This window comes from Lineus longissimus, chromosome 15 (genome assembly GCF_910592395.1).
Source record: "Lineus longissimus chromosome 15, tnLinLong1.2, whole genome shotgun sequence".
Taxonomy (NCBI): domain Eukaryota; kingdom Metazoa; phylum Nemertea; class Pilidiophora; order Heteronemertea; family Lineidae; genus Lineus; species Lineus longissimus.
Window position 1 is genome coordinate 5,546,345 of NC_088322.1, and position 25,320 is coordinate 5,571,664.

General features: G+C 42.2%; 1 protein-coding gene across 3 annotated transcripts; it reads left to right on the forward strand.

The window, feature by feature from the left end:
• Positions 1–2,408: 2,408 nt before the first annotated feature.
• Positions 2,409–21,889, forward strand: LOC135499493 (uncharacterized). 3 transcript variants are annotated; one of them, XM_064790264.1, is made up of 5 exons: positions 2,409–3,499; positions 9,290–9,460; positions 9,687–9,875; positions 13,901–14,045; positions 16,003–21,889. In XM_064790264.1, exons 1-5 carry the CDS (start codon positions 3,348–3,350, stop codon positions 16,111–16,113), a joined length of 768 nt encoding a protein of 255 aa, XP_064646334.1. In that variant the 5' UTR covers positions 2,409–3,347; the 3' UTR covers positions 16,114–21,889. The 3 variants fall into 3 exon arrangements, with proteins under 3 accessions (XP_064646334.1, XP_064646336.1, XP_064646335.1); XM_064790266.1 differs by having other exon boundaries at positions 2,409–2,989; XM_064790265.1 differs by having other exon boundaries at positions 2,409–2,846.
• Positions 21,890–25,320: the final 3,431 nt, after the last annotated feature.

Consider the following 25,320-nt stretch of genomic DNA (forward strand, 5'->3'; position numbering starts at 1 on the left):
TAGTGGCCGCATCAGGGACACCATGCTAAGTCACATAAAGTGTGTCGTGGAGGTGTGTCCGCCAGACTACCGCGTGATTGGTTGACCTAGTTGATATCTGTGTCAATTCGTTGTTTTTGCGACGACCAATAATGACGAATCATCAGCAAGAGTATTGACTTGTCGTAGTGGCCGGTAAGGGCGATGGGACGAGGCCTTATCACTAAGTCCGTAGTGTAACTAGTTGTAACAACCCTTCTTGGTTTATGCACATTTTGCAGTATTTATACCCTTAAAGAAGCAAATGCTTTCAACACATATAATCTGTGCCTCTTAATGATTCAGCGATATCTAGAAATCATCACTTGCGTGTTTCCAGGGAATGTGAAGATTTTTTTCATATTTTTGCATTTTTCTCCAAATATAGGGTTTATATGTGCCTTAGCCTGATTATACTTCTAAGCTCTTCAATTAGTACTCGCATTTTAGTCTGGTGGTCCGCCATCTTGGATTCAGTAAGTGAACCAATTGGTCCAGTCCCTGTACACATTGACAATATTATAGCAATCATTTCTCACAGTGAGCCATTATCGCCGAAGGGCTTGTTGTACATGTATTTTACACGAAAAAATTAAATTAAATTAAATTAAGTACGAGTAAGAGACCGCATTGTAGCCAGATTGATATTAGAGTAGAGGGTGATGTAAGAGACGGCAACATGCCTCATGTCACAATCTAGAGACTGCATTGTAGCCTTATGGGAGAGAATAGGGCAGTGTCACAAGAACTAAACTAAACTCAAGGGAATGAAGGTGAGATTTGTACTGACCTACTTTATGACCTTCCGCCCTACTTTAAGACTGTTATAGCTAAAGTAGTCGGGTTTGGTATCGAACGAAAGATAATGAACAGTCGGTTTGTGCTAACGCATTTTCATTACCAACTGACCTATTGGAGACAGTTAAAGCCAAATGTGTCATCCGTTTTTGATATCCAACAAAAAGTGTTTAAGAGTAGGTTAACCCTGATCTACTTTTATGACTTACTATACATCTTGAACACCGTTAGTGGAAGGCAGTCGCGTTAATGGTATCAAACTAAAGGTATTGAAAGAGCAGTTTTGCGCTGGCGTGCTTAAACACAGTTGGAGCAAAGGCACTGAAGGTATTGAAGAGCAGATGTGACAAAAGAACCCCTCAACTACTTCATTCACTGCAGTTCAAATAAAACCTTCACAACTGTCATCCACCCTAGGGGCCAAATTCATAAAGGGCGTGTAAGGGTTAGACGTGCGTAACTTCTCCCTGATTTGTTATAGGGCCTATTCATATTCTGTGAAGATTTACATGATGGAACTGAATCTGTCTATTCAGTAGTTAAACGCTGTTTTAAGCTGAACGCCCTTCATGAATTTGGCCCCATTTGTCTAAGCTTGATTCCATCTAGTCTATCCACATCTCCCTTTCTACCATAAACATACATTCTGGTACTCGCTTATACTACTTTCTATATTTTCTTGTCATTCATCACATTTTTTGCAATTCAATTCCGCCAGCGTAGCTATTCAGGCCACCAGGCCTCTAGTTAAAATGAAAGCCTCAGCAATACAGTGCGGAGGCCAGAAATTGAATCGAGTTCAGACTTTTTCGTCTAAATATTTTATGCATAGATATCTGGACGCTCTCACACGATGTGCATCCTGCGGTGTCTGCGGAGAATGCCTCGCTTTTGATTCGTGCTCCGGGGGTATTTTATGGGTATATTCAGAAGATGCACCGCCAACATTGCCAAGAGCTCGGCTTCGGCCTTACCCAGGAGTGTATATTTGGCCGTCAGCTTCAAACTCTCTTCTTGCATTGAATTGAACAAAATCTAGTCCTCTTCTGATTTCCCGGGGCGACCACTTATTGCAATTTTTACTGAGTATGAACTGAGATAGAAGATTGAAGTGTCCTTGGAAAGAATGTCCAAGCAAAAAAAGGATTCTACTATGCGCTTTAATCTATATTGACCGTTATGGCCTCTATTGAATCATATACAATAATCCAGAAGAATACAATATGACCAGGCTCTCTTTCAAGGGGGAAATTTTCTACTTTTACAACAGTATGAAATACCTTACCCCTGGAGGTCCAGGATATATAATCACCTTAAAATGTTATGGAGAATAAATCGTTATTTCATATCAATCCCAGTCGCGAGTCCATACTATCATACACAATGCTTTTTTATTACGGAAGGCTTGAACTTAAACTTCAAGTATGAAAAGGCCTACACCGCTACGTTGAAGAGATTAAACTTGGTCACGGAACAAAGGCGAAATAGAAAGCAATGTTGTTAAGCATGTTAAGTCAACGGTCCATTTGAATCACTAAGCGTTAAGTACACAGAAATAAAGGTATTAAGGCCTTAGTTTTGACGACAGAGGTATACGGCTTGTGGTCTGTACGATAAAGTCGAATGTTAGAAATTCTTTTGGTCAGGGTGGTGAGGACTTGACAAAAGCACTGTGGAGTTCCTTGTATACTACTACGACACATAATGCGTTGAGATGTAATGAAATATGTGATAGGATGTCATATTCATTAACGCAAGTCAATCATGCCAATTCTCGATAAGGTCTGCAAGTTTTGATTTGGTGCCTACAAAAGTTTGGTTTCTTCTGCATTCGATATTAACAATATTTGTTGATGTTCATCATTCGATATGGAATAACGACGTGGAACATTTTGAAACGGATAGTTCATCAATTTCGACAATCGCATACACCTGCCTTTGTGGTCGGTCCTGATCTGGAGTTCAATGTTTGGATCAATCACAATGACTGAAAGCGAGTGCTCTACTGAAACCAAGCATTTTGGATATTTGTAAGAAAATTTGACGTAGCCTGTTTGTTGTCCGCTGAAGGTATTTTAAAATGTTCTAAAACACGCCACAGTTAACAACAATTAGCAATGCAATTCTCTCGACGTGACCAGCGTTCTTCTAGAGTAAATAAACCACTTGAAAGGTAAGGAAAGAGGTCTGCCTGTTTAGTTATAATGCCAAGAACTGAAATAAAGATAGCCTTTCCAATGTTATCTCCCGGAAGCACAACGGGAATGCAAATACTCATGGAGCCAGAGATATAGGCGTAACCATATCCAAGACTTGCTCAAGAAATATCACCAGATACACAGCGGCCCCAATGCCAATCTTGGTTCATTATAGATTTCACAACTCCCTATGAAATGTTGTAGATGACTGTGGTTGCAATAGTTCTACAGGAGATTCAGAATTGATAAAGCCTGAGCCAAATGATAATCTATAATTAATTCACTGAGAGAACACTTTTAGTTAACGGTGAATTTAACAGAACTGGGTGAATTATGTGCATGCGACTGACAATGCAGAAGCCAGTGCTTTCCGACAAAGAGGACACGCCGATTGAGACTGTCATAAATGATGTGGTGGAAGACTGTGTTGGCAATAAATTCTTTCGAAAGCTAAATGTAGGATTTGTAGACCACGACTTGGAAAGGTAAGTTACCGCGCGGGGAAGGGGCAATTTGCAAGCAATTGCACATGCACATTCAGTTTGTTGTACAGCACGTACAGCAGTAAGTCACGCAAAAGTGACGCAATATGGGGGGGGGGGCTAGGGTTCTTATAAATATATTTTGCCATATTTGGCTTCAATTACCTCTTTAGTTCCGTGACAATAAATAATTTACAAGTGAAATTATCGACTATCCGGTGACCGCAAAAAAGTACAAAGTTGCAAGCACGACTCGCTCTCCATGCGCAGTAGACTTCTGTGTTCCGTATTTGGAGCTTTGCGCGCTCATACCCTAAATTAGGCGCCTCCAAATCCAATACGTTTACACACCGACCAAAAAAATAACCCTGTGCATTTTAAATAAACCTGAACCACAACTGGAATCTCAGTGCAGTCGTTAAGCATAACACAAAGAAAGGGTTAAAGCCTGAACATAAAGTGAATCTAAGTAAACGCAGCTTTAACACTAGTAGGAACATTTTTCTGACTTATTACCGGTTTCTCTAACTTTTTCCTGATTTATCTGACATTTCTCCGACATTGTTCGACTTTTCTCCGACTTTGTCCAATATGTCGGATTTCCAGAAAACCGGTGAAAATACTGGGGCTTCCCAAAATAGGCCATTAAAGATCAAAGGCCTTCGCTGAATGGGGTCTCTCCTTAGACCCTTTGCATGTCACATATGAATGCATCAGTCTCGAATAAATGTGTTTTCCTTTGCTGGCCTTTTAATCAAATTATCAGATGAATGTATATGAAGGCCAAGTTTACATAAAACCAAAATCTGAAGGTGAGATGATTTACTGGCACACCACCTTGCCCCATGCTCGCAGCAAACACACACTTTGCCTTGTGCGATAGGACAGTTCAATGGCCGGCTCCTCGACTGGAAATATTTGCTCTGGGCCAAGTCTTATACATGTACTATCTCTAAAATCAACACCAGTTTGTGAATTGGTCTATCAAGATACGACACTGATTTTACCGATTTTTTCCGTCTTTCGTGAGCGTCGGATCGGCGAGTGCCAGCTTGGCTGTCCTCACATGACTGTATTGGTCATGTTTGACTTCTACGACACGGCCTAGTCGCCAAAGATAACGTACATCATTGGCGTTTTTGGGTTATTCAACTTTTTGCGGGGTTGAAGGTTTGGCAAATAAGTTCAAGAATTCAGTCGCCAAGAGCTGAACTTTACCTCATGCCAACATTTGCGAAGAAGAGATCCTGGCCTTGTGAAGTTGCATGGCGGTGGTAAAATCACATTTGAATTCATTGTCAGTATGTAATTTGGCGTTATTGGCATCTTTCAAGTTGTCCATGGAATGGACCTTCATCCGTGTTCTGGCGATCAACGAATTGACAAGATGACGATAAGATAACTATGCCAGAGGTTAATTACTTTTTGAAGAGGACTGTATATTTATATGGTACAAGCTATCATAAAATACCTACAATTCACTACAGCTGTAAATGCTTCAGCCTAGAGCCAGCGGCTCCGTACTAGTTTTTTACACACGATTGCGGTGTCTCTTCTCCGGCATCTACAACAGGCTATCCTCCGTCTCGTGTTCGGTTGCAGACTTCGGTCTTCTAGCCCGGAACGTCAGTAGAAGGGCGTAGTAGATTATATATATATATCAAATTATCTTCCCGCCAAGGGGAATATATCAATACAAGTTTTTTCCGCTAAGGGATATATACTAAAATGCTTCTCACAACTCAAAACGTGCTACAACACAAACAGTCTGTAACATTGACTCAGGCTGACTGTAGCAACCTGACCGCTAGCTAGGACTATATAAATGACTTCGACTCTACCGGTTCTGCCCAGATGGCAACAGACTAGTCCTAACTAGCCGGCAGGTCGTAACAATAAACTAGCCAGTAAATTAAGAATACTATACCGCCACGTGTATTCTATAAACGGGGAGGGACGTCAACAGCAAGGCCTCGTCCTTCTCGATCTCAGCAGGGCGGATTCGTCCAACTCATCAACACGGCTTCCGGCGTAAGCGGAGAGACAGTGATGGAATCACACCCACTGGCTTCTAACTATATAGCTATCAAACAGTCACCTGAAGTCAACATACACAGATTAAAACCGTGGGTTAACACAACATCTTTTTAGTCCCAAAATACAACTGGGTTTTTATATAATGGTTTTCCAGAAATCCGTTCGCACGGTCTATAATTATTAAAGTCTATATAACAGGTTCGAGTATGTCCAATAACACCAATGGACTAAAATACTAAACGATAACGATTCATTCTAACCGAGAATCAACAACATTACTATTAGCCCATTCATCGAAAATAGGCCTAAAAGAGTCGAATGGAAAGTTGCTCAGGTCGACCTGATCTACGCGAGCCTATTCAAAGCACCTGGTCCGCAAAGACCAGAATGCACCTTCAAACATTAATACACCCCCCTTTTAGACCCCTTCTCAAACTATAGAAAAACCATGTCACTTCTATTAAATGCACAGATAGCTATACATTAGCGAGAGGAAGACACAAACTGGTGATACGTTACAAACACAGCACGATACACACGGTTAGTGCATCGGCCGTATACAAATGTACGTAAAGCGTGAAAGGCTTCACACCGGTAAAATTATGGCATTTTCCATTCTATCAGTAAAGTACGGCGTGAATCAATCATAAAAACGTTACCACCATTTTCAACTCTGCTTCAAACCATTTTCAACCATCTCGCTACGAACTTCTGGGCGTTTTCATCTATCGAATAGTACAGAACCGGCGGCGATCCTCACTCAATCGCGGACGGAGTCGAAGTGCTGTCTTGAACACACATGCCCATGGGTGTTACCTAAGTCTCGCCAACATCTCGCAAAATCTCGGTAAACAATTTTTTGGCGCGGAAATAATAATACAATAACGGGGTCAAACCGGGTCAAGGGAGAAGTCAGCTGATCGCAATAACAAACGATCACTGATCGTCACAACAATCCGCAGTCCTTCACTTCTGATCAGTCTCCACTGAGATGGTTGACTTTGTTCTCGGATTTGTTTCACCCGGTTAGCAACGAAAACGTTGAAGCGCCTGACGTCGTTTCAACATTTACCTACTACCATAAATTGTTCCTGTTGCTGACAGGATGCCACGTCGTGTTGTCCGGCGGTCATTTGATACGAATTTGAACTGCAGAGTGTCTCTGCACCAATGCTCCACTACAGTCCCAGCTAGGGCTCTCTAAATCACATGTTGACCATGGTTGTTTTGATCGGACACACTGTTCTTTCAATCGCGTCTGCGTCCCCTTCTGAGATGGTATTTAAGACTTCTTCGGAATAGGAAGCAAATTTGTGTAGCCTGAGAATTCCTTTGCTGCGAAGTGACTTTGTTTGCTTGACAAGCTGGATGACTTGTGTTTGGCAGAGAAGACAGCCCATCATTGGCGTAAAAGTTTATCGTTTACAAAGTTTGCCGATGCAGCTCCACATTCTAACTTGTGGTCTGTAGCAATCTGCTCAAACCCGAAGTTAAAGCAAGATGGAGATGATTTTGCTTCAACTTCATGGACTGTCATGTGGTATGCAACCGGTTTTTGATCGCAATCTCCGTTAGGCCACCACCTCAGATAATTTCTATGCTGTGCATTCGCTTTGAAGCCATGGTGCAGTCGTTCAACGTCAAAAGTTACGGCTATAGTTTCTTGTTGAAATCTACACAGTGCAACAAGAAGTGAGTTCATCATGGGCCGTACAAGACGTGATCGTTAAGAGAGCATCCATTGTATCGGGCCGCATAATCGAACACGACACGGGTTTTACTAGATTTTTGGGGATGGTGCACTCCGAAGTGTGGCAGGAACCATGCATGACCTCTCTCATGACTTTCCTCCTCCGCTATTTTAGCTTCCCATTTGGGATTAGACTTGAACTTGGTTTTGAGCGAATTTGAACGTTTCAAGACAAGGGAACTATTGTCTTTCCGGATAGGGTCATCTCCTTTGAACGGCAACGGCATTTCAGAGTGCCCATCATCTAACTGGTGCATCCCTTGCTGCATTTTGCAAAGGAACTCGGCGTATTCAATTGTCAGGTGCACGTTTGACGTATGGTCTTGTGGGTCTGCTTCCATTACTTTCACTTCTTCTTTGATTTGACTTTGGAAGACAGTTATCGCTTTGAAAGTTTTCCTGAAGCTGTGTATGCGACAATATGGTGACTTTACCTGATCTTGTCATCAAGATTATTCCTAGGCTTCACGAGACCAACTATTCCCCAACCGAGCTTTGTTTTCTTCGCACAAGGGTCGTCCTAATCACCACTAACAGTCTACTTTGACGTCAGTGTGCGCAGACAGTAAGCCCACTTCACAATCTTGGATTGGCCTGATGTTCGATGCCTAGTATTGCAAGTGTGGCCACCTGTTGGCCATGGTTCTGGTTGGGATATGATACTTATCAGCGGTGCTCTTCCTATTTACCCCGACTTGAAATACCATGACTTCTTCCACCCAATTGTCACATTGTTTCAAGATCCCTTGCAGTCATAGCCATAGACACGTCGAAAGCTTCTCTTTAGCTGGATTTGCATAGGACTTGGCTGGAGGGAGGGAGTCTTTGGAGTGCAAACGGAGGAGAAAACATCTTTTTAAGAGTTCAGCTCCAAAGGGGCATTTTCACTTGACTGGGCCGGGGGGGGGGGCAATTGTATGTTTCTTATTTTAATGGGGGCGGCTATTTTCGGGGTGGGACAATTGTCGGGCGGCTATTGACCGGGAGGGGGGGGGTTGTCCAGATTAGCCAGATTAGCAAGGATAAACAAAATTGTTATTTGCTTCATCATATAAAATGTATCCATATCCCGGCGAGAGGAATGGCAAGTTGCCATTGAAATAATGCATCTGCCTTCCCTTTATTTACGCAGCAACATTTCATTCGTAAGCATTCAACGGTTGCAATGCACTACCCACTTCTAAGGGCAGCTTTAATTTTGCGTTATTTATGGCGGTCATGAATAGTCCACTAGCTCAATGTTCTGAAGCTTTGACAACACATGTACAATGTAATATGTTTCAAGATTGTTCGCAAACGCCAGGTAACCTCCAGGACTGACATAACTGAGTATCCCGTAACGCGCAGGTCGCTTAATGGTTCGTGTCATCAATATCAATGTTGGAGTAAAATGGACATTACAAAAAAATGGCGAGCAATGCGAGAAACTGCTGTATATCCCTTGGGTAACCCGATCATTCACTAGGAAACCACCTCAGCTCCAATTCGATGGTACAGGGTTTGGCTCCAGATCACTCCAGCAAATTATGTCTGCGTTGGAGAGTGCCTGACACCGTAAATTACCATGTCCACACATGCTCGACATTCGTATTTCCCACGTTTGAGGAACTTATAAACTATAGGTGGGGTCACTTATAATTACTCTAAGAACTTTCTCCGATATCACTCGCTGTGTATGTCGAGGATGTTACAAACGCACAATATGTGTTGTGTGCATGATAAACTCAGTTGGCCAATATTTCCGGGGCGTCGTTTCGTACTTCGCCAAAACATCCACAAAAAGTTCCACGATCACCTGAAGATCGCCGCCACTGTCATTCCGATAATCCCAAGCCATCGGCAATTTTTCATCATATCGTTTAAAAGTGCTCGCAAAAAAACCAAATCGGTGTCAATTATCCGAAAATATCAGCCATCGCCGTGAATTTGTCGATAACGCAACAGTATCTGAACGGGGGACAGAGCTCACATTTACCGCTTCATTTGCTTTGCTGCTTTTACTTCAGCCGCCAAAGACCGAAAGGCCTACCAGAACTTGGTCAGCAACATGCTATGGCAGATGGTCCCCCGCTAGGCCAGCCCGTTCCTTATCGACTGCCAAAAGTTCCAAGTTTACGAAATGTGGGCGATACACCGAGGCAGCTTTATAGTCGTCAGGCGTTTCCTACTGCTAGGAGGTAGGTGTACAGGCATATCGCCCGCACACTACATTATGTGTCTTTTTTGTGTCGCCCAGTATATAAGTCTGTACCATCGTTTCGGTACTACAAGAAAATGTCATCTTGAGCGTCTGTTGTGAACATGTTTTAGTAGCCCCAAAATGAAGAAACTCTTCCAAAATTTTAGTTGTTTGGCGAAGTAACACCCTGGGAATTTTTCCTCATATATTTCCATTCCTTTCAGTTTAAACGAGCTGAGTGTCGACTCAATCAGCCTTCCACCGCCAAAAACATATGTGCAGGAGCGTCGGCGGGCAAACCTGGCGGTACCAAAATTCAAGCGAGCCATGATCGCACCTATCAACGACAGGACATGTGGCGCTCATTTTGCTAATAATCTTCAACGTGACCATGAATCTAGTTGGTATCAAAGGTTAGTAGGTGTCATTGGATTTCGCCTCGATAAAAGAAGGTTTTTACTGAATTCCATGTGCAATTTTGCTGCCATCGCATAGCGCATGAAATATTGCAAAGCAAAAGCGTTGGTACGGTTCGGATGCAGCTAGGCATGCAATGGGTAGGTTTCGCAGCTCCTGCGGACGAAATGATTAGTTCGAAGGTATGACTTGTCATCAAGTCCTGTGCTACGTGACACTCGTAAATAATCTTCTAATATACAGGCCATTGCTGATAAGGAGGAGGCGTCATCGAACTGCTGATAATGTATATTATGAAGGATATTTTCGCTCGGTTGTTGGGGGAAGGTGATTTTATAACTCATGAACAGCGAGAAGTTGATGATCACGTTTACTTTGTTTTCAAGTATCTTCACCTTCGCCTACATTTGATAGCACGCATTATATATTTCTTTTTATATATGCTTTTTGACTTCGCATATAAGGAGTTATCTGTCATCTGATTTTATCATCCGAATCATAGTCACGCTACAAATTATTTCGTAAGAACGATGTAACAACTCTTACGAATTTTTGCTCACAATATTTAGTTTATCTCTATATTGCCACATTATATACTCGAGTTTCGCACTCCTAACGTCCAGCCAGATCTTAACCTAGTGCACATTTCTATTCAAGCTACTCTTGCCATTGACGCTGCTGGTCAAACAAGACAGAAACGTACTCCCGTCGTGGGCCTACTAACATGAACACATACACTGGCTTACTGCAGTGGACCTTAGGCGTGCGATACTCCAGTATATTCAGAGGTGACCTGAAACGCTTTTATCAAAATGTTAACTTGGGGTATAAATGATAGGGCATAAGATAAGAAACGCAAGTGTTAAAACCGCATGAACATCAAATTATTCGACATCTTAAAGTTATAGCAGTATGTACTTCAAACATTCCAGGTGGTGCCGGAAGAACAAATTGATGATGTACATTGTGATGTACTGAAATAAAGTTTTGATAGTTTCATGCTTATAAATGCTTATATAGTTTTATGCTTACAATATACATCATCAGTTTGTCCTTCCTACAACACCTGGAATGTTTGAATCTCATACCTGTCATAACTTGAAGATAGGTAGTTCGATATCTATGCGGTTTTGACCACTTTGTTCGTTATCTTCGTTTCCAAAACCGTCTCCAATGTGTATTGAAGTAAAAACCAAGGGATTCTGTGACGTTGTCCCATCTTCGGTGGAGCAGGACATTACCGCCGCTGGGATTCCATCCGTAGATGCGCCTCTGCCAGAATTGTGTGAGCACTATGATACCCACTCTTAAGAAGGTCCTAGATGCCCATGCTTCATCACAAACTAAGTCTGTAACGCTGAGGCGAACTCACCCGTGGCTTAGCCCTAAACTGTACCAGGTAAAGATAGACAAACGAGCAGTAGAGCGTCGTTGAAGGCGCACAAAACTATCTGTGCATCCAGAAATGTTCCGCGATTCCAAAATTCATTATAACAGTCTGATTCGGGACACCAAAGCAAAATACTTCAATGAGAAGATTAACAATGTTGATTCTGATGCAAAAGCCCTGCAGAGGGACTTTAAAGAAGTTTTACTGAAGGACAATGTGGTAAAACTACCACAGCATGGAAGTGCTGGTGAACTTGCAGAAATATTTGCAGACTTTCTCGAGGATAAAGTGAAAACCATCCGAAATGGACTTCTGCTGCCAAGTGAACCAGTCGAATTGCCGGAAACTCAAAACTGTCCAACAGGTGATATGCATAAATTCACTCCGGTTACTGACGAGGAATTACTCAACGTCATGATGCGCTCACCAACAAAATCGTATGACCTTGACCTTGACCCAATGCCAACATGGCTGTCGAAGCCTGTAATCTCTGCGATTGTTCCCTTAGTCCGAGGAATCATCATTAAGTCACTCGAAACGGGAATCGTACCAGATCTATGAAATGCGCATTAGTCTCTCCACTGATCAAGAAACCATCACTGGATGCGTAGATTCTGAAGAACTACTGGCCTGTCAGCACCCCTATCAGCTGCATGATGTTTTCCAATCCGCCTACAGGGTTTGTCACATCACGGAGACAGCTGTACTTAAGGTCCAGAATGACATCAGGTGTATGGTGGATCAACATAGATGTGCGGTGCTAGTTCATTTAGACTTAAAGAGTAAGTAGATTAAAGCCACACTGCTTTTCATTACTGTAAGCCACAGCGAGCATTTAAAACGACCCAGAAACTTCTGAGCAGATATCAGGTCGTGTAAGACTTCTATGGGCCCATTTACGTTTGGCTAGCCATTCCCGCCAAAACAACCGCACTGGTCCATGGAGGCCGTCATTTACATCGTATAATGTCGCAAAATTGTATGTTACGTCATATCGACCTCTATTGCGCCGATGTGCGTAAATATGAGTTCAAGTGCGGCTTTCGGACCAAACGATTCTTTTAACCGAATGAGAGATTTGCTTCGAATACAGGGCACCGCACTTTCATGGTATAAAAACTCCGGTAGTACACAACAGGTGACAATTAACGGCAGCAGGTCAAGTACCAAGGTGTTGCAATACAGTCTTCCCCAAGGCTCTGCCATTGGACCGCTGTTGTATCTCATTTACTTTCTGCCACTTGGTCAATTGTTGGAGAGCACCAGCATTCACCGACACGGGTGTGCTGATGATAAGCAAGTATACTGAGCTCTAAGTGTCCTACGCAGAGCACAGGACATTGGTAGCCAGCTTAGTGAATTCGGAAGGATGTTAACCATGATTCATCAATGACTATTTGAAAAAAAAACTGAAGGGTAACCCGGAAAACACTTAAGCTACGGTGTTTGGCACAACAGTCCCTGCAATCATTGACCGTGAGTTTAATCAGTGTCACGGGAGTGGAATTTCGATTCTCCATCGTACCAATCAGGGACCGGTTTCATAAAGCCTTGGAACTTAGGAGTCATGTTCGACTCTGCTCTTTCAATGGACAGTCATATCAAAAATACTGTACGTTTAGCGTCTTACCATCTTCGATGCATTGGAATTGACGACTGTGACGACTGATACTACAAAGACACTGATCCAATCTCTAGTGAGTTCTAGTCTTGACTATTGCAATAGCTCACTAGCTGGTGCAAGTGAATCATCTTTAGGAAAGCTACGCCTATGCAAAATAGGGCGGCAAGGACCGTTACTCGGGCTAAATCAAGGGATCACATTACGCCTGTGTGACTGAGGTTGCATTGGTTGCCAGTGCGTGAGCGAATTAAATTCAAGGTTCTGCTGATGGTATGCAAAGCGCTAAATGGGTTGCCCCCAGTATATATCTGATCTAGTAACGCTGTATTCCCCAACTAGATCACTGCGTTCACAATCTGCATACGAGTTGTCAGTTCCAAGGTTCAGGCTGGAGACGTTCGGGGGAAGGGCATTTGTGACATTGGCCTCGAGAATGTGGAATACTCTACCGATAAACATCAGAACTGCCAATACCATCGACAGTTTTAGGACGATGCTCAAGACTTTCCTCTTCAAACGGTACTTTAACATGTGACAATTTTGCAAGTGACATATTTCTGACTTTTTTGAGCGCCTTTGAAAATTGTTTCAGTGAAAAATGGCGCTATATTATGTGGTATTTATTATCATTATTACTATCTTATGCCCTAGTATTTTAAAAAATGTTGCAGGTGACCTTTAACCAACACCTACCGCTTAGGCCGGAGTTATATAGGGTTCACGTTTTCACCTGTCATGATTCAGTTGTCAAGAGCTAAACTGAATTATACTTGATAACACGACTGGAGGGTTAAAAGTGACCTCGTGCGTGGTATGTAGGCCGCTCCTTGGAAATGACTTGTTCGTTCTTCATATCACCATTTGAAGTTTGGATTAAAGACTTTATACTTGATATCTCATGCACGAAAAGTAAACAGTGTCACGATACATGTGAAACCGTAAAATCCATATCCTTAGTAATCGCAGCCTCAGGCGATCTGACTTTAATGTGCTCATTTTGTTATCAGGTATGAACGACTGCGCCTTTCAGTTGAGGGTGACGATGAACCGGAGGTTTACGGGCCTCTGCCAACTCCACACCGATCTCCATCGCCGACAAAATCAGTGAATTGGACATTATCTCCTCACAGAAATGCTAGTTTCGATAGGAAGGTAAGTGCCGCAGAGTCGAACAGTATTTGTAATTTCGAGTGAGATATCTTCAAAAACAACGAACTTCGACGATGTAAGGTCTTGTATAATGAAACACGCCTTTTAATTCCTTCTCAGATCCTTCACTTCAAATACAAGAATAATGCATATATTGACTGGCGACATCAACGGTTGTACATGGTGAATTCAATGGCGGCGATTCAATCTGTAAAATAATCATTGAAATAAGCCTAATGCTAATTCACTACCTAAAGATATTAAAGGACCATTGGGTATTTAGGGCAATATTACCCAGCTATCGGCTGCCCAGTCACCTCCTGTTCTAAATACATGTAAGTAGTTCCCTTCAACAAATTGCACAAAAAAATGAAAAATTCAAAACTGATGACTGAATTATCGCGCTCTAGATCTTCCGATGTCGGCTCCGATTTGACCCGAGTTAGCTATCCACGCATCAACAGTTAATTCCTAAAATTCTCAGCACCATCCGAAGCTGAATAAACAAAATATGGTTTTATGTTTCCCAAATCAATGAGCAGAGCATGCTCCCACTCGTTATCTGACGTCGTCTTTCGTATGCAAATTCCAAGGAAATGCATTGTTGTGAGCCAAAAGACGTCACGTGACCTAAAATGTTCAATACAGCCATGAAAATGTCTTGCTTTTCGTCAATGTTCTCAATAAATGAAGGATTGGTCAACCTTGAATAAGTTTTTAAAACTTAATTTCATATTTTTTTGAATTACTGGATCCCATCTGTCCATTACACTCAAAATATTTTAGAACATTTATGGTATTAGAAGACTTTAGGGGCTCTTTCGTTGGCATCTTAGGAATTCTGTGATTTGTCCGCTATCAACGGGCCATGTCTGTAGTAAAGGCCCCTACACACCAAAAACACGTGTTGGACGCCGCGGAAAACGCTTTGGTTTCCGCCCAGATACATGGGTCATACAGGGGTCACACCAATGCGCGAAACGCTGCGAGAAGCGCGCATTTCACGCGGGAAATTAGTTCATATTGTCAACAAAATGGAGTCACAAGTGGACATCTTTGATATTTTGGCATTTTATGCCTATCTAAAGCATAGAAATAGCAAAGGCCAACGTTCGATTTGGGTGCATGATATATTCCAAAAAAGAAAGAAGCTTGGCGAATATCATCACTTGGTGAAATGTCGGTTCTCCTACGAAGACAAATTCTTTGAGTACATGTACTTCAAAATGACCCCAAGGACATTTCATTCTGCTATCTAAGAGCAGAAACAAAATTGGAAAAGCATCAAACACGTTCAGAAAAATAGCTTACTTGTCTGATGAATCAACAGTGGAACAAACATACTGCAACAATAATCCCAATGGCCCTTTAGCATGAGAAATTGATACAAATCGGGAACCGGAATCATACTTACAAATCCAAATCCAAAGTGACGCAGCATAAAATGGCGACTGAACATGTAGGCCGTTTGGCAGAGTGATTGAAAGGCCTGGCGCAAGATTTATGGGCCAGGTTAGAATCTGAACGGGTTGTTGAAATAGACGACGACACCATTTCATTCCGGCTTGAGAGTATTGTTATGCTGCGTCTCTTACAGCAATAACAAAAATACGGTACGCGAGCGCCATTTGTTGTCTTCGTGTTGTGTTGATGTCTTCGTGTCGTGTTGATGTCCTTATTTTGACATGTTTGAAAGATACGATGTCATGTAGGTCTTAAGCACGGTGTATGGATGTCCTGTCCTTGTTTTTAAAGATACAATGTCTTCGTTTCACTTTTCAACATCTTTGTTTTAGTACATAATGTCTTCGTTTTACTTCATAACGTCTTCGTTATGGTCTGTCCTTGTTTTCGTCTGCTCGTCCTTTTTTGTGGTAATAACCGCACATAAATTTGTTTTTCAAACATTTTACGCATTAAATTTGACGAAGTTCTGTACAAATTGATATTCCATTTTCAGGGTAAAAGCCACGTGCAAGGACCTTTTTCAAGGGAGTTCACCGTCACATGTTCGGCACCGACCAATTGGCTGAGGATGAAACTTGGAAGGTCAAAAACGACACTTGTGTGACGTTATACTGATGATAACGTCACTACTTTGTTTTTCGATGTGCCAAAGAATAATTTGTGATGTTTGATAACTCAAAATACCATTATTTTGTGGTTGTAACTTTCTCGGAACAAAAAGAAACTGAACATTACATGTGGGAGAGTACGACTTCCTAAACGCGGCCATGAACGGCTTCAAAATGCCAGCCAACGACTCGAACAATCCTCCGGAATTTCCCGACTCCGCTAGTGTCACAATGGATCCGCACGATTTAAAGGCTAGTTCATAAATGGCCAATATTCAAAATATGCAGAATAAATGGTCAATATTCGAAAGTGCTTTATGTAACCACCAAGCCAAATAGAAAAAAACACACAGTTGATTCATTTACGCGGAACTGACTATTTTGGTCGCATTGACTGACAGACAAGGACCGCTCTTGGGAGCGTTTAGGGGAGAGCGGGTTGGGGTTTTGAACAATATTTGTCAATAAAAGTCTCTTCAGTGTGGTTTGTTCGATACAAACAATGTTGATATCGATACGGTTCAAGCACAAAATGTCATGCATCTAGTTTTTATTTTTGGCTAACCGTTAGGGGAGTCTATACAATAGCTCGGTGTCCGTCGTCCGTCGTCGTCCGTCGTCGTATCCTATTTCAAAAACAGTGGCACGTTTCTTAACCGCTAGTGCTATGAACTTGAAACTTTGTACACATGACCCCAAGGTCAGAGGTACTCTGACACTGAATTTCGGTCCGGTCTGGTTCATGACTTGGCCACCAGGGGGCCAAACAGAAAACATAACAAGTATGATATGTCTCTTATTAATGATCCGTTTTCAATAAAAAAAATTATGGTAGGTACTCCTAGCAAGGATACATCACATATCATACGGGTTTTTGATTTGACCTACTTTTCAAGGTCACAGAGGTCAAATGGCGTAAATTGGCCGTTAGGATGTAACTATGGCACGTTTCTAAACTGCAATGACATATTATCTCAACGACAAGTTCACACACATGATGTCACTAAAAATCGATTTGATAACAAAGGTATTAGGCCTGGTTGTTAAAAACAAGTTTTGTCACGGACGCAAGAAATAACTTAACCTGGCGTTAGGTTTAACGGACTTAACTGTAGGAGACAACGCCAAGGTTACACCAGCGTTAGAGACAAAACTTGATTGGAATAACCAGGCCCAGATTGTTTCCTGCAAAAATACGCAGTTATGCGCCAGTGACTAGTCCAGTAATTTAATCTATAACGAAATGAATAAATGATATGCCTGTCGAATTCTTTGCAGGTTCGCGTTGAAATCCTGTCGCACTGCCGCCGTACTAACTACATTAGTTGTTGCAACCAGGGTTTTCCATTCCGCCCCCGAATTCCGCCGCACAGATGTGCTCATTTCACCCTGGTGGGGCTTTCAGTTCTCCAGTATCACTCGGGAACGGCAATTCAGATGGAAAAAAAACATTGATATTTTCCGCATTGGCTAAAAATCTTTGGCCATACGTCAGATGTGCATGATTACGGTGGTCAACGTACACGATTTATCCAGTGCGTCGCAATGGTCTATCATTTTTCTCTAGCAGACAGGTGAACATCATTTTTCATTAACTCTGCACAATCAAATCAATTTTGCGCTGTGGAAACTACCGTAATTGTGACAATAATTCCTTTTTCAAGTGTTTCACACACGTAACGTTCTTGCGTAATTTGAAATAGGTGAATTATTAGCTCATTGCCGCAATTCACTTGGTAAATCATGTATTTGCACGCAAGAAATCGTCCCAAAGGTCGATAATATCTGACCATGAACTAAGGTTCAAGCAAGGTATGTCCATTAGGATGATATTAGAATATCAAACTGGCACATCACATCAACACGTACACTGGTCAACCTTTTGCAGTACTATAGTGTCGTTAATCAGCTTAATCGTAGTGATGACCTGAGTGCAGCAGCGAGGCTTTTCTACTGAAGTCAGTTACGTTGTGTTTAGCGTGCTCCCATTTAATCACGGCCTTTTTGGTTGAGTCTTTTTCATCCTGAGATTCAGTGTCAGTTTTCACTCCTACGTAATCTAGAGGCGGAGTATATTGAAAACCACTTGTTATACCAGGATGAGTAATATCAAAATACCATTGGTATTATTAAGGACATTATTACCACGCTGTCTGCTGTCTAGTTACCTTCAATTCCACAGTTGCAGTTATTGAATAACACATAAAATGGAAAAATAAAAAAAAGTGACTCCGACTTGACCCAAGTGAGGCCTCCATGCAGATTTTTTGTTGTTGAGCAGATCGATGCACAGTGACGCGCTGCGCGGAGATGATGTTGCGTCGTAATGGCGGGGTGGCGTGAACTCCGATCGAGACGTCCACTCAAGTGGCGGGAAAGGTTTTTTCGCGCCAGGACTTGAGCTTACTAAAAATAACGAACTCGTTTGTCTACTATCTACGAGCTGAAACAAAATTGGAAAAGCATCAGACACGTTCCGAAAAATAGTTTACTGACGAACAAGACGAAGAATATTATGAATATCAATATGAAATATGAATATAATATGAAACCGAAGTTTAAACCATTTTACTGCAGCGTACCTAAGCTTTCGCCTCTGTAGCCTTCATCAGAGTGACGTCAGTTATCTTTCGGACATGCCTTACGCATGCCCGAAAGTAGATTATCCAGGTTTCCGGAAGTTCGTATCGCCCCACATAACTGTTGAGGGAGGGTTTGAGAGTCCTAATCTGCATAGCTTCTTTCTCGCCACGTTTAAACCAGTCCGGATCCTGATCCAATATTTTCACAGTGTCCAGGTTAATGTTGTGTCCCGTATGATGATTATGAATATGTTGCGAAACCTCGGAAGACGTGCAGCTGGGCCTGCGATGCACCATGAATCTAGCTTTCAAAGTCCGCTCGGTTACCCTCACATAAGATGCCTCACAGGGGTAATTGTCACTGCCCTCACATTTGATCAGATACACCAGTCCACACCGCCCCTTGAGGGGAGTGGGGTCCTCAGGCCGCACCAACAACTGACGCGAACTGTTGGTGGGCTTGAAGTGCACCTGTACACCATACAACCTCGGTTGCTGACCACTTTAACTACAATGGACACAATCATGTCGATTACATGAAAGTCTACCGACTTGAAAAACTCCCCACGGCGCAATGCAACGAAAATCGTCTGCTTGAATGCGAGTCTTACTGGATCTATACACGTCGATCCGCCAGACCCCTTGGTCTAAATATAATGAACCAACTGGTCTCTGTAATTGAACACTGTCGCGTTTTTACGCGGCGTTCGACGTTGCGTTAAAACGCCGCGATTAGCGCCACAAATGGTATCCATTGAATTCCATAGATGTGTTCCCACTTGGGCGAAGCGACAAAATACCTTGTTTTTGACGCGGCGTTCCACGCGCTCGGGCAAAATTACGTTGCAAAATTAACAACCAAAGCGTATAATCGCCGCGAATCGTGGGGTCTCGTGATAAAAATTGTAAGGTTGACAGAGGTTTAAATTGTGGTATTAAGATAGGCATTTGTCACTGCAGTGCCGGTACATGTGTGCAGTTAGGAATTGTCTCCCAAACCCATTGGCACCATGTCTTCAGACCTGATAGAGAGATTGATAATTCAAATCGAAAAACATCCTTCGATTTATGACAAATCCTTGTCAGAATATAAAGATGCTGACAAGAAGGAAGGTATCTGAAGAAAAAAATTGCCTGCGCTTTCTTCGTTTTCTTTTCGCATACAGGTACGATACCATGATTTCGGCAAAATCCGAATCCGAGTCAGACATTGTTGCAACACGTCTGTGCCAGCTGTTTGGTATGGAAAGTCTATACTCTTGTCTGCACCCTTTCACCGCCAGCGATTATAAGCTTCAGTGAGAACAGGTTACGAAATATCTGTCGCATCGTTTTCCCGTCGCGTGAAATCACAGCGTTTTTTTTCAAGGCGTTAAAGCTTGCAGCACACTGGGCGCCAACTCCGGCGGCAAGGCGCGTTTTTTGCCGCAAGAGTCCTGAACGCCTGAAAAATCCGTAGTGTGCTACGGACGGCGTCAGGCAAACGCCACTTGCCGCCACTTGCCGCCACTTGCCGCCAGATATCTAGCATGTTTGATTTTTGACGCCTGTAGCGGCGTCTGAACGCCAGTGAACGCAAGAAGAATCCAGGTGTGCTACGGATCGCCGCCAGAGTTGGCGTCAACCAGCGTCAACGGCGAGGCTTTGGCCAATCAGCTTGCGTCTTGACGTCACATGATATCAAAATGGCAGCCCCGAGGATTCTTGGAAGTGGCGGAAAAGACGCTACTGGACGCCAATTCTGAGTAGGTGTGCTATGAGCGCGATCCACCGCCGCCAACTCTGGCGTCGAGCGGCGTTCAGTCGCGTTCAGTCTGACGCGCCTTGCCGCCGAAGTTGGCGTCCAGTGTGCTGCAAGCTTAAAAGGCGACAGTGAGTTCAGGCCTTCCGTAGTCGTTCTGATGGCGTTGATCGCACTATTTCCCTTAAATTCATGATTTTATCATCGTTTTTATATGCACTTCTGTATCATTTACTTGGTACCTGATCCGCCATTTTGTCAACAACATCACGTGACTTCGGCCTCGGAGATCGACCGGAAACTCCCAAAGCTGAAACTCAACAGTACCTTCCCCTTTGACCCCTGTCCTCCGGCCAATCAATGACTTTTTTATTCTAGATGTCAACAAATGGACACGTGGACAGGGTGTCCCGGTTTTTAATTACGTTCATCACCACCTTACGTCTTCTGTTGTAATTATATATATACTTTAAAATCATTCTGTCTGTACATTGACTTTGAAAAAGGATCCAAACATCCGAAAGTTGTAGTGTTGTTTTTTCTATCAATCTCGGTTTGCTCTTAGTCGCCGCGTCACCAGAGTAAATCTTGGGTCTGGCTTTGGACCTCGGCTTGTTGAGGGTCCAGCCAGGGTTGCCACAGGCCACCAACGCTCGTTTAACATGTGCTACCTCCTTGTTTGTCTCCTCTGGTTCCATCACAGCAATTTCGGTGAAGAAGAGTTCTTACCACACAAAGCCTCTGGTCGAGGGGGTGGTTGGATGAAAAAGCTAGGTATTGGTCCGTGTGAGTGGCCTTACGAGAATAATTTTTTTTCAAGTGTTCAAAAACAATCGGTGGCGTGCGTCGTTTGCTTAGTATGTGTTTCATCCACGTACCTAAACCACCGTGGTTGGGAGGCCGAGGATTGGACCTTTTGTTCAAAGTCTTCCATGTTGCACAGAACAGGCGACACTGGCGAGCCCATGGCGGCGGCATGTATCTGTTGGTAAAACGTCCCTGAACTTACCAACTTCCGGAAACCTGGGACAATCTACTTTCGGGCATATGTAACACTCCTAAACTATTTTATGCATTAAAATTGTTTAAATTTTGGTTTCATAATTATTTACTAGCTGCATACATGAAACTTTTAAAAAAAACAAACATAATGAAGTAAACAACCGCCCATAAATATACTACTTACTTCCAGACAATTTTTCAACTTCCTAAAAAATTTTTTCGGCCGACAGTTAATTGATGAAGAAACTTGACCTAAAATCTATCATTCCAGTAACTCGTCATTGACATCCTGCAGATGAAAATTATAGAACTGCTTTATAACTCGCCACTGACACCCTGTAGAGTGTTATAGAATACATCATTTAATATGATAATTATTTGCATTTTAAACATCATTCTGTAAAACATTGGTAGACAAATCGGACTTTGTATTGAAAGAGGTAGTCGATCCTCATGCACCCATTCACTTTCGAGCTTTATGCATAGATCAGCGTACACTAATGCGGATAGACCTGCGTACACTTTCGTTACTTCAGATGCTGAAGGTGATACCTCATTAACAAGATGCTTGATCACCAATGAGGAACCCGCACAACAAAACCTGCCAATAGGGGGCCCTGCAGGCAAGTTGACCATTTCCCGGGTCAATGGTTATTGAATATTTTATCCCTTAATTACTCTACATGGGGAAAAAGCACCAAAAATGTTGTTTTATTGGTCCTTAAATCTATTTTGATGAGTTTTAAGGAGAAAATCAACAAATACACTGGAAGTGTACCTTTTAGTACTACTACTGGTGCTGCCATCTGGATTTTTAGTTCTGCAGGTTCCTCATAAGTGATACAACGCAGCATGCGCAAATGTTAACGGATATGCACTCTCCAATATACGCAGGAAAATATAATCAAAATGCAGAGAGAACGAGAAATGTACATAAACTTGAGCACTATCGCAATGCTAGCGCACACTAGATCTATCAGGAAGATGAAAGACCGTTGCCACGCAGGGGATAAATCGTGTACGTTGACCACCGTGTTGATAAGGCAAGACTTTGAAAAAGAAAGTAATATAACCGGACGCCAAAAGCAAAGTGAAATTTGTATTGCCTGACAAAAACAACGCCACCAAAATTGAATTATATAAAACGTATATGGGCTTCAATTTTTGCCACATTCGGTAAGGTAATTGTCAGGTATTGACAGGTATCATCAACGAAGAAACACTTTCAAAATCTTAAGTGACTAAGTGCGGAGGCCAAAACTAATTGGACCTTTAGTTGTCCATGGTCGACGTTTGCCTCTCTTATAATAAAATGTAAAGTTGCCTCATCAAAGTAGTTGTCGTGTTTATTACCTGCTCAGCCGAGGCAGGCCCGAATACAACCGATGTAATCGAGTAACACTCCGTCTTCAATAGTACTTTCACGTCATTTTCAGAGCTCACCAACCATCTGACAGTGTACTTTTGGCATCAAATTTTGAAACAACTGATATTTCACAGTTATTTCTGATTTTCACAGTATTTGATTATGGACCTGAGAATGTGGCGAAAATCCATATAATAATGTGTCTGTAAATAATGTGTCTGTCAAGTTGAGCCACCGTACTATTTGTATAATTCCACACTTGGTAGTGAACTCGCTTCGTGTGGTTCGGTAGGTTCTAAACCTTGGAACCACTCGTGAAACTACCCAAAATATACATCACAATCAATCATGTTTGATTTAATGGCATGTCTTTTTGCTGTTTAGCTGTTTCTTAATTGTGAGCGTGGCTCTGGATACACTTTTATCCTTGCTTTTTTATCCCTGCGTATTTACCCCGCCATGTCCACATGTCCACATTTCCTTTCTCCCACGTTGTTATCTGAGAACTTATCTGAGAACCAGTACGCCACTGATCTTCCCTTTTGTTTCTTTTTGGTCACCTCGGCTGCAGTAGATTGATTCCCTCTTGCTAGGTAGGCAAGAGATAAGAGCTGTAAGATAGCGGGATGGGAGCACCAGTGGGAGCCAAGCGGCAAATATCTACTGCATCCACTGTTTTGTAATAATAATGTGAGACTTATATAATATAATAATAATCGTGAGACTTATATAGCACTAAATCGAACTGGTTACAGTCGCTCAAAGCGCTTCATATTATTACCCTTGTATATCAGTGTTCCAAGCTCTACTCTCTGGGAGTATCACAGGTCCCCTCAGGACTAACACTCATAGCTTGCCATCTCTGCCATTTTCTCCTGGGTGAAGAGAAGCAAGTAGGGTAAAATGCCTTGCACAAAGACGAAACGGCGGTGACCCTTCCGAGAATCGAACCCACGACCTCCTGATTATGAGACCGGTGATTCAACCACTACGCCACTGATCTTCCTTTTTGTTGTGTTATAAAAACTGGACGCTAATGTTGGCCACATATCTTAAAGCTTTAGCGAATTTCTGCAAATGCGTGGGCTCGGCGACTGTTTAATGCGTAGAAATAATTTAATTTACATCAAATGTATATAAACTAGCATCAACCTACATTAAAACAAGAATTTTATTAGCTAAGCTGACGAAGTCAGCGAGCTGGTAGAATAGTTATTCAGATTCTGTCCGTCAGTTAGTCAGTCCGGACGTCCGTCCATCTGTCAACATGACACTCGCGTTTTGTAATCGTATAACCTACATATTTCAACTTAATATCTAATTTTAGGGAATATTTTTCTCTGATAAGAAACCAAAAATCAGCGCGATTTGACCAAGATTCAGCGTGCGAGGCAGCTTTGTTTAAAAAAGGCTATCTCGCTTACTGGAGCAGAAAAGTGTTCAATTTGGCTCTAAAAATTAGCTAGATTTATAAAATTTCAGGGAAAAATATGCATAAGTTAAATATTTTTCCGCCAGGGGGTGTTATATACCCCAGAAAATTAAGAAATTAAAAAAAACGCACTTTGACGTCATAGTTGCGTAGTCATATTCTGCTCTCTTGATTCAACCTTAAGCTGCTACATGTAAACGAAACATGTAGAGCACAGCGATTTTGTTGTACTTGAAGTGTAAAATCACCTCAAATCAATGGTATAAGTCGATCATCCGCTCAAAACACCATTAGTTAAGATGTCTAGATTAATTATTATTTTCTTCTCATTGCCGATAGTTACACAAAATTTTGACATTGGTTTGAATATGAAACATTCAAAAGTCTGTCTCACTTCTCGGTCTTACTCCAAAAATAAGTCCAGCCTGTTTCAATTATTCACAACTGTAAATGCAAATGTTTTCTTAGAAAAATAGAATGAACATGTTGATTGCGTCCCGTTTTTGATTGTGTAGCCTAATCGTCAAATATATATCCTGAATTCTATCTGTGAATTATGAGAGGCGTACATTTACATTGTTAGAGCGCATGGGCGGTTAGAATAAACTTAGACTGGAGTACCGTAGCTAAAAAGTGAGTGTTTGATGACCCGAGATCCAATGCCTGAGCGCAGGCTTTATGTCGTTTGAAATATCGAGAGGCGGGGTATATTGCAAACAACTGGTGCCAGGAAGTCAGGGGAGAGGCAAGTCCTTCTCAAAAGCCTATGGGCAGTACGACTTTCAGATAACTCTTGAGACTTGACTGATCTAGTATTTCTGGTTGAGCATAACCATGATCATCATCACGCCAGGAGTTGCTTCCTCATAATCCTGATGAAAAATGGCTCTGCTTGTAAAAATCATCCGATAAACAGATGTGAGAGCAGCATATCATGATCAGGATTGAAAAAAAGGTAGGTGGATTTATATATATCTGCCTGATGAGGGTTCTATTCCCTCTAAAGGCGCTGAATCTACTACGTCAAGAAATCGAAACCGTAATCTCATTTTGTGCGGGAGGCGCTGTCAATTTTTTCCC

Excerpts from the sequence above, each read along its gene's own strand:
- LOC135499493 (XM_064790264.1), top strand. The coding sequence starts at position 3,348 with ATGTGCATGCGACTGACAATGCAGAAGCCAGTGCTTTCCGACAAAGAG. Across the intron at positions 3,500-9,289 it reads GTAGACCACGACTTGGAAAG|CCGCCAAAGACCGAAAGGCC; the intron begins GTAAGTTACCGC and ends CTTTTACTTCAG. Across the intron at positions 9,461-9,686 it reads GCGTTTCCTACTGCTAGGAG|TTTAAACGAGCTGAGTGTCG; the intron begins GTAGGTGTACAG and ends CATTCCTTTCAG.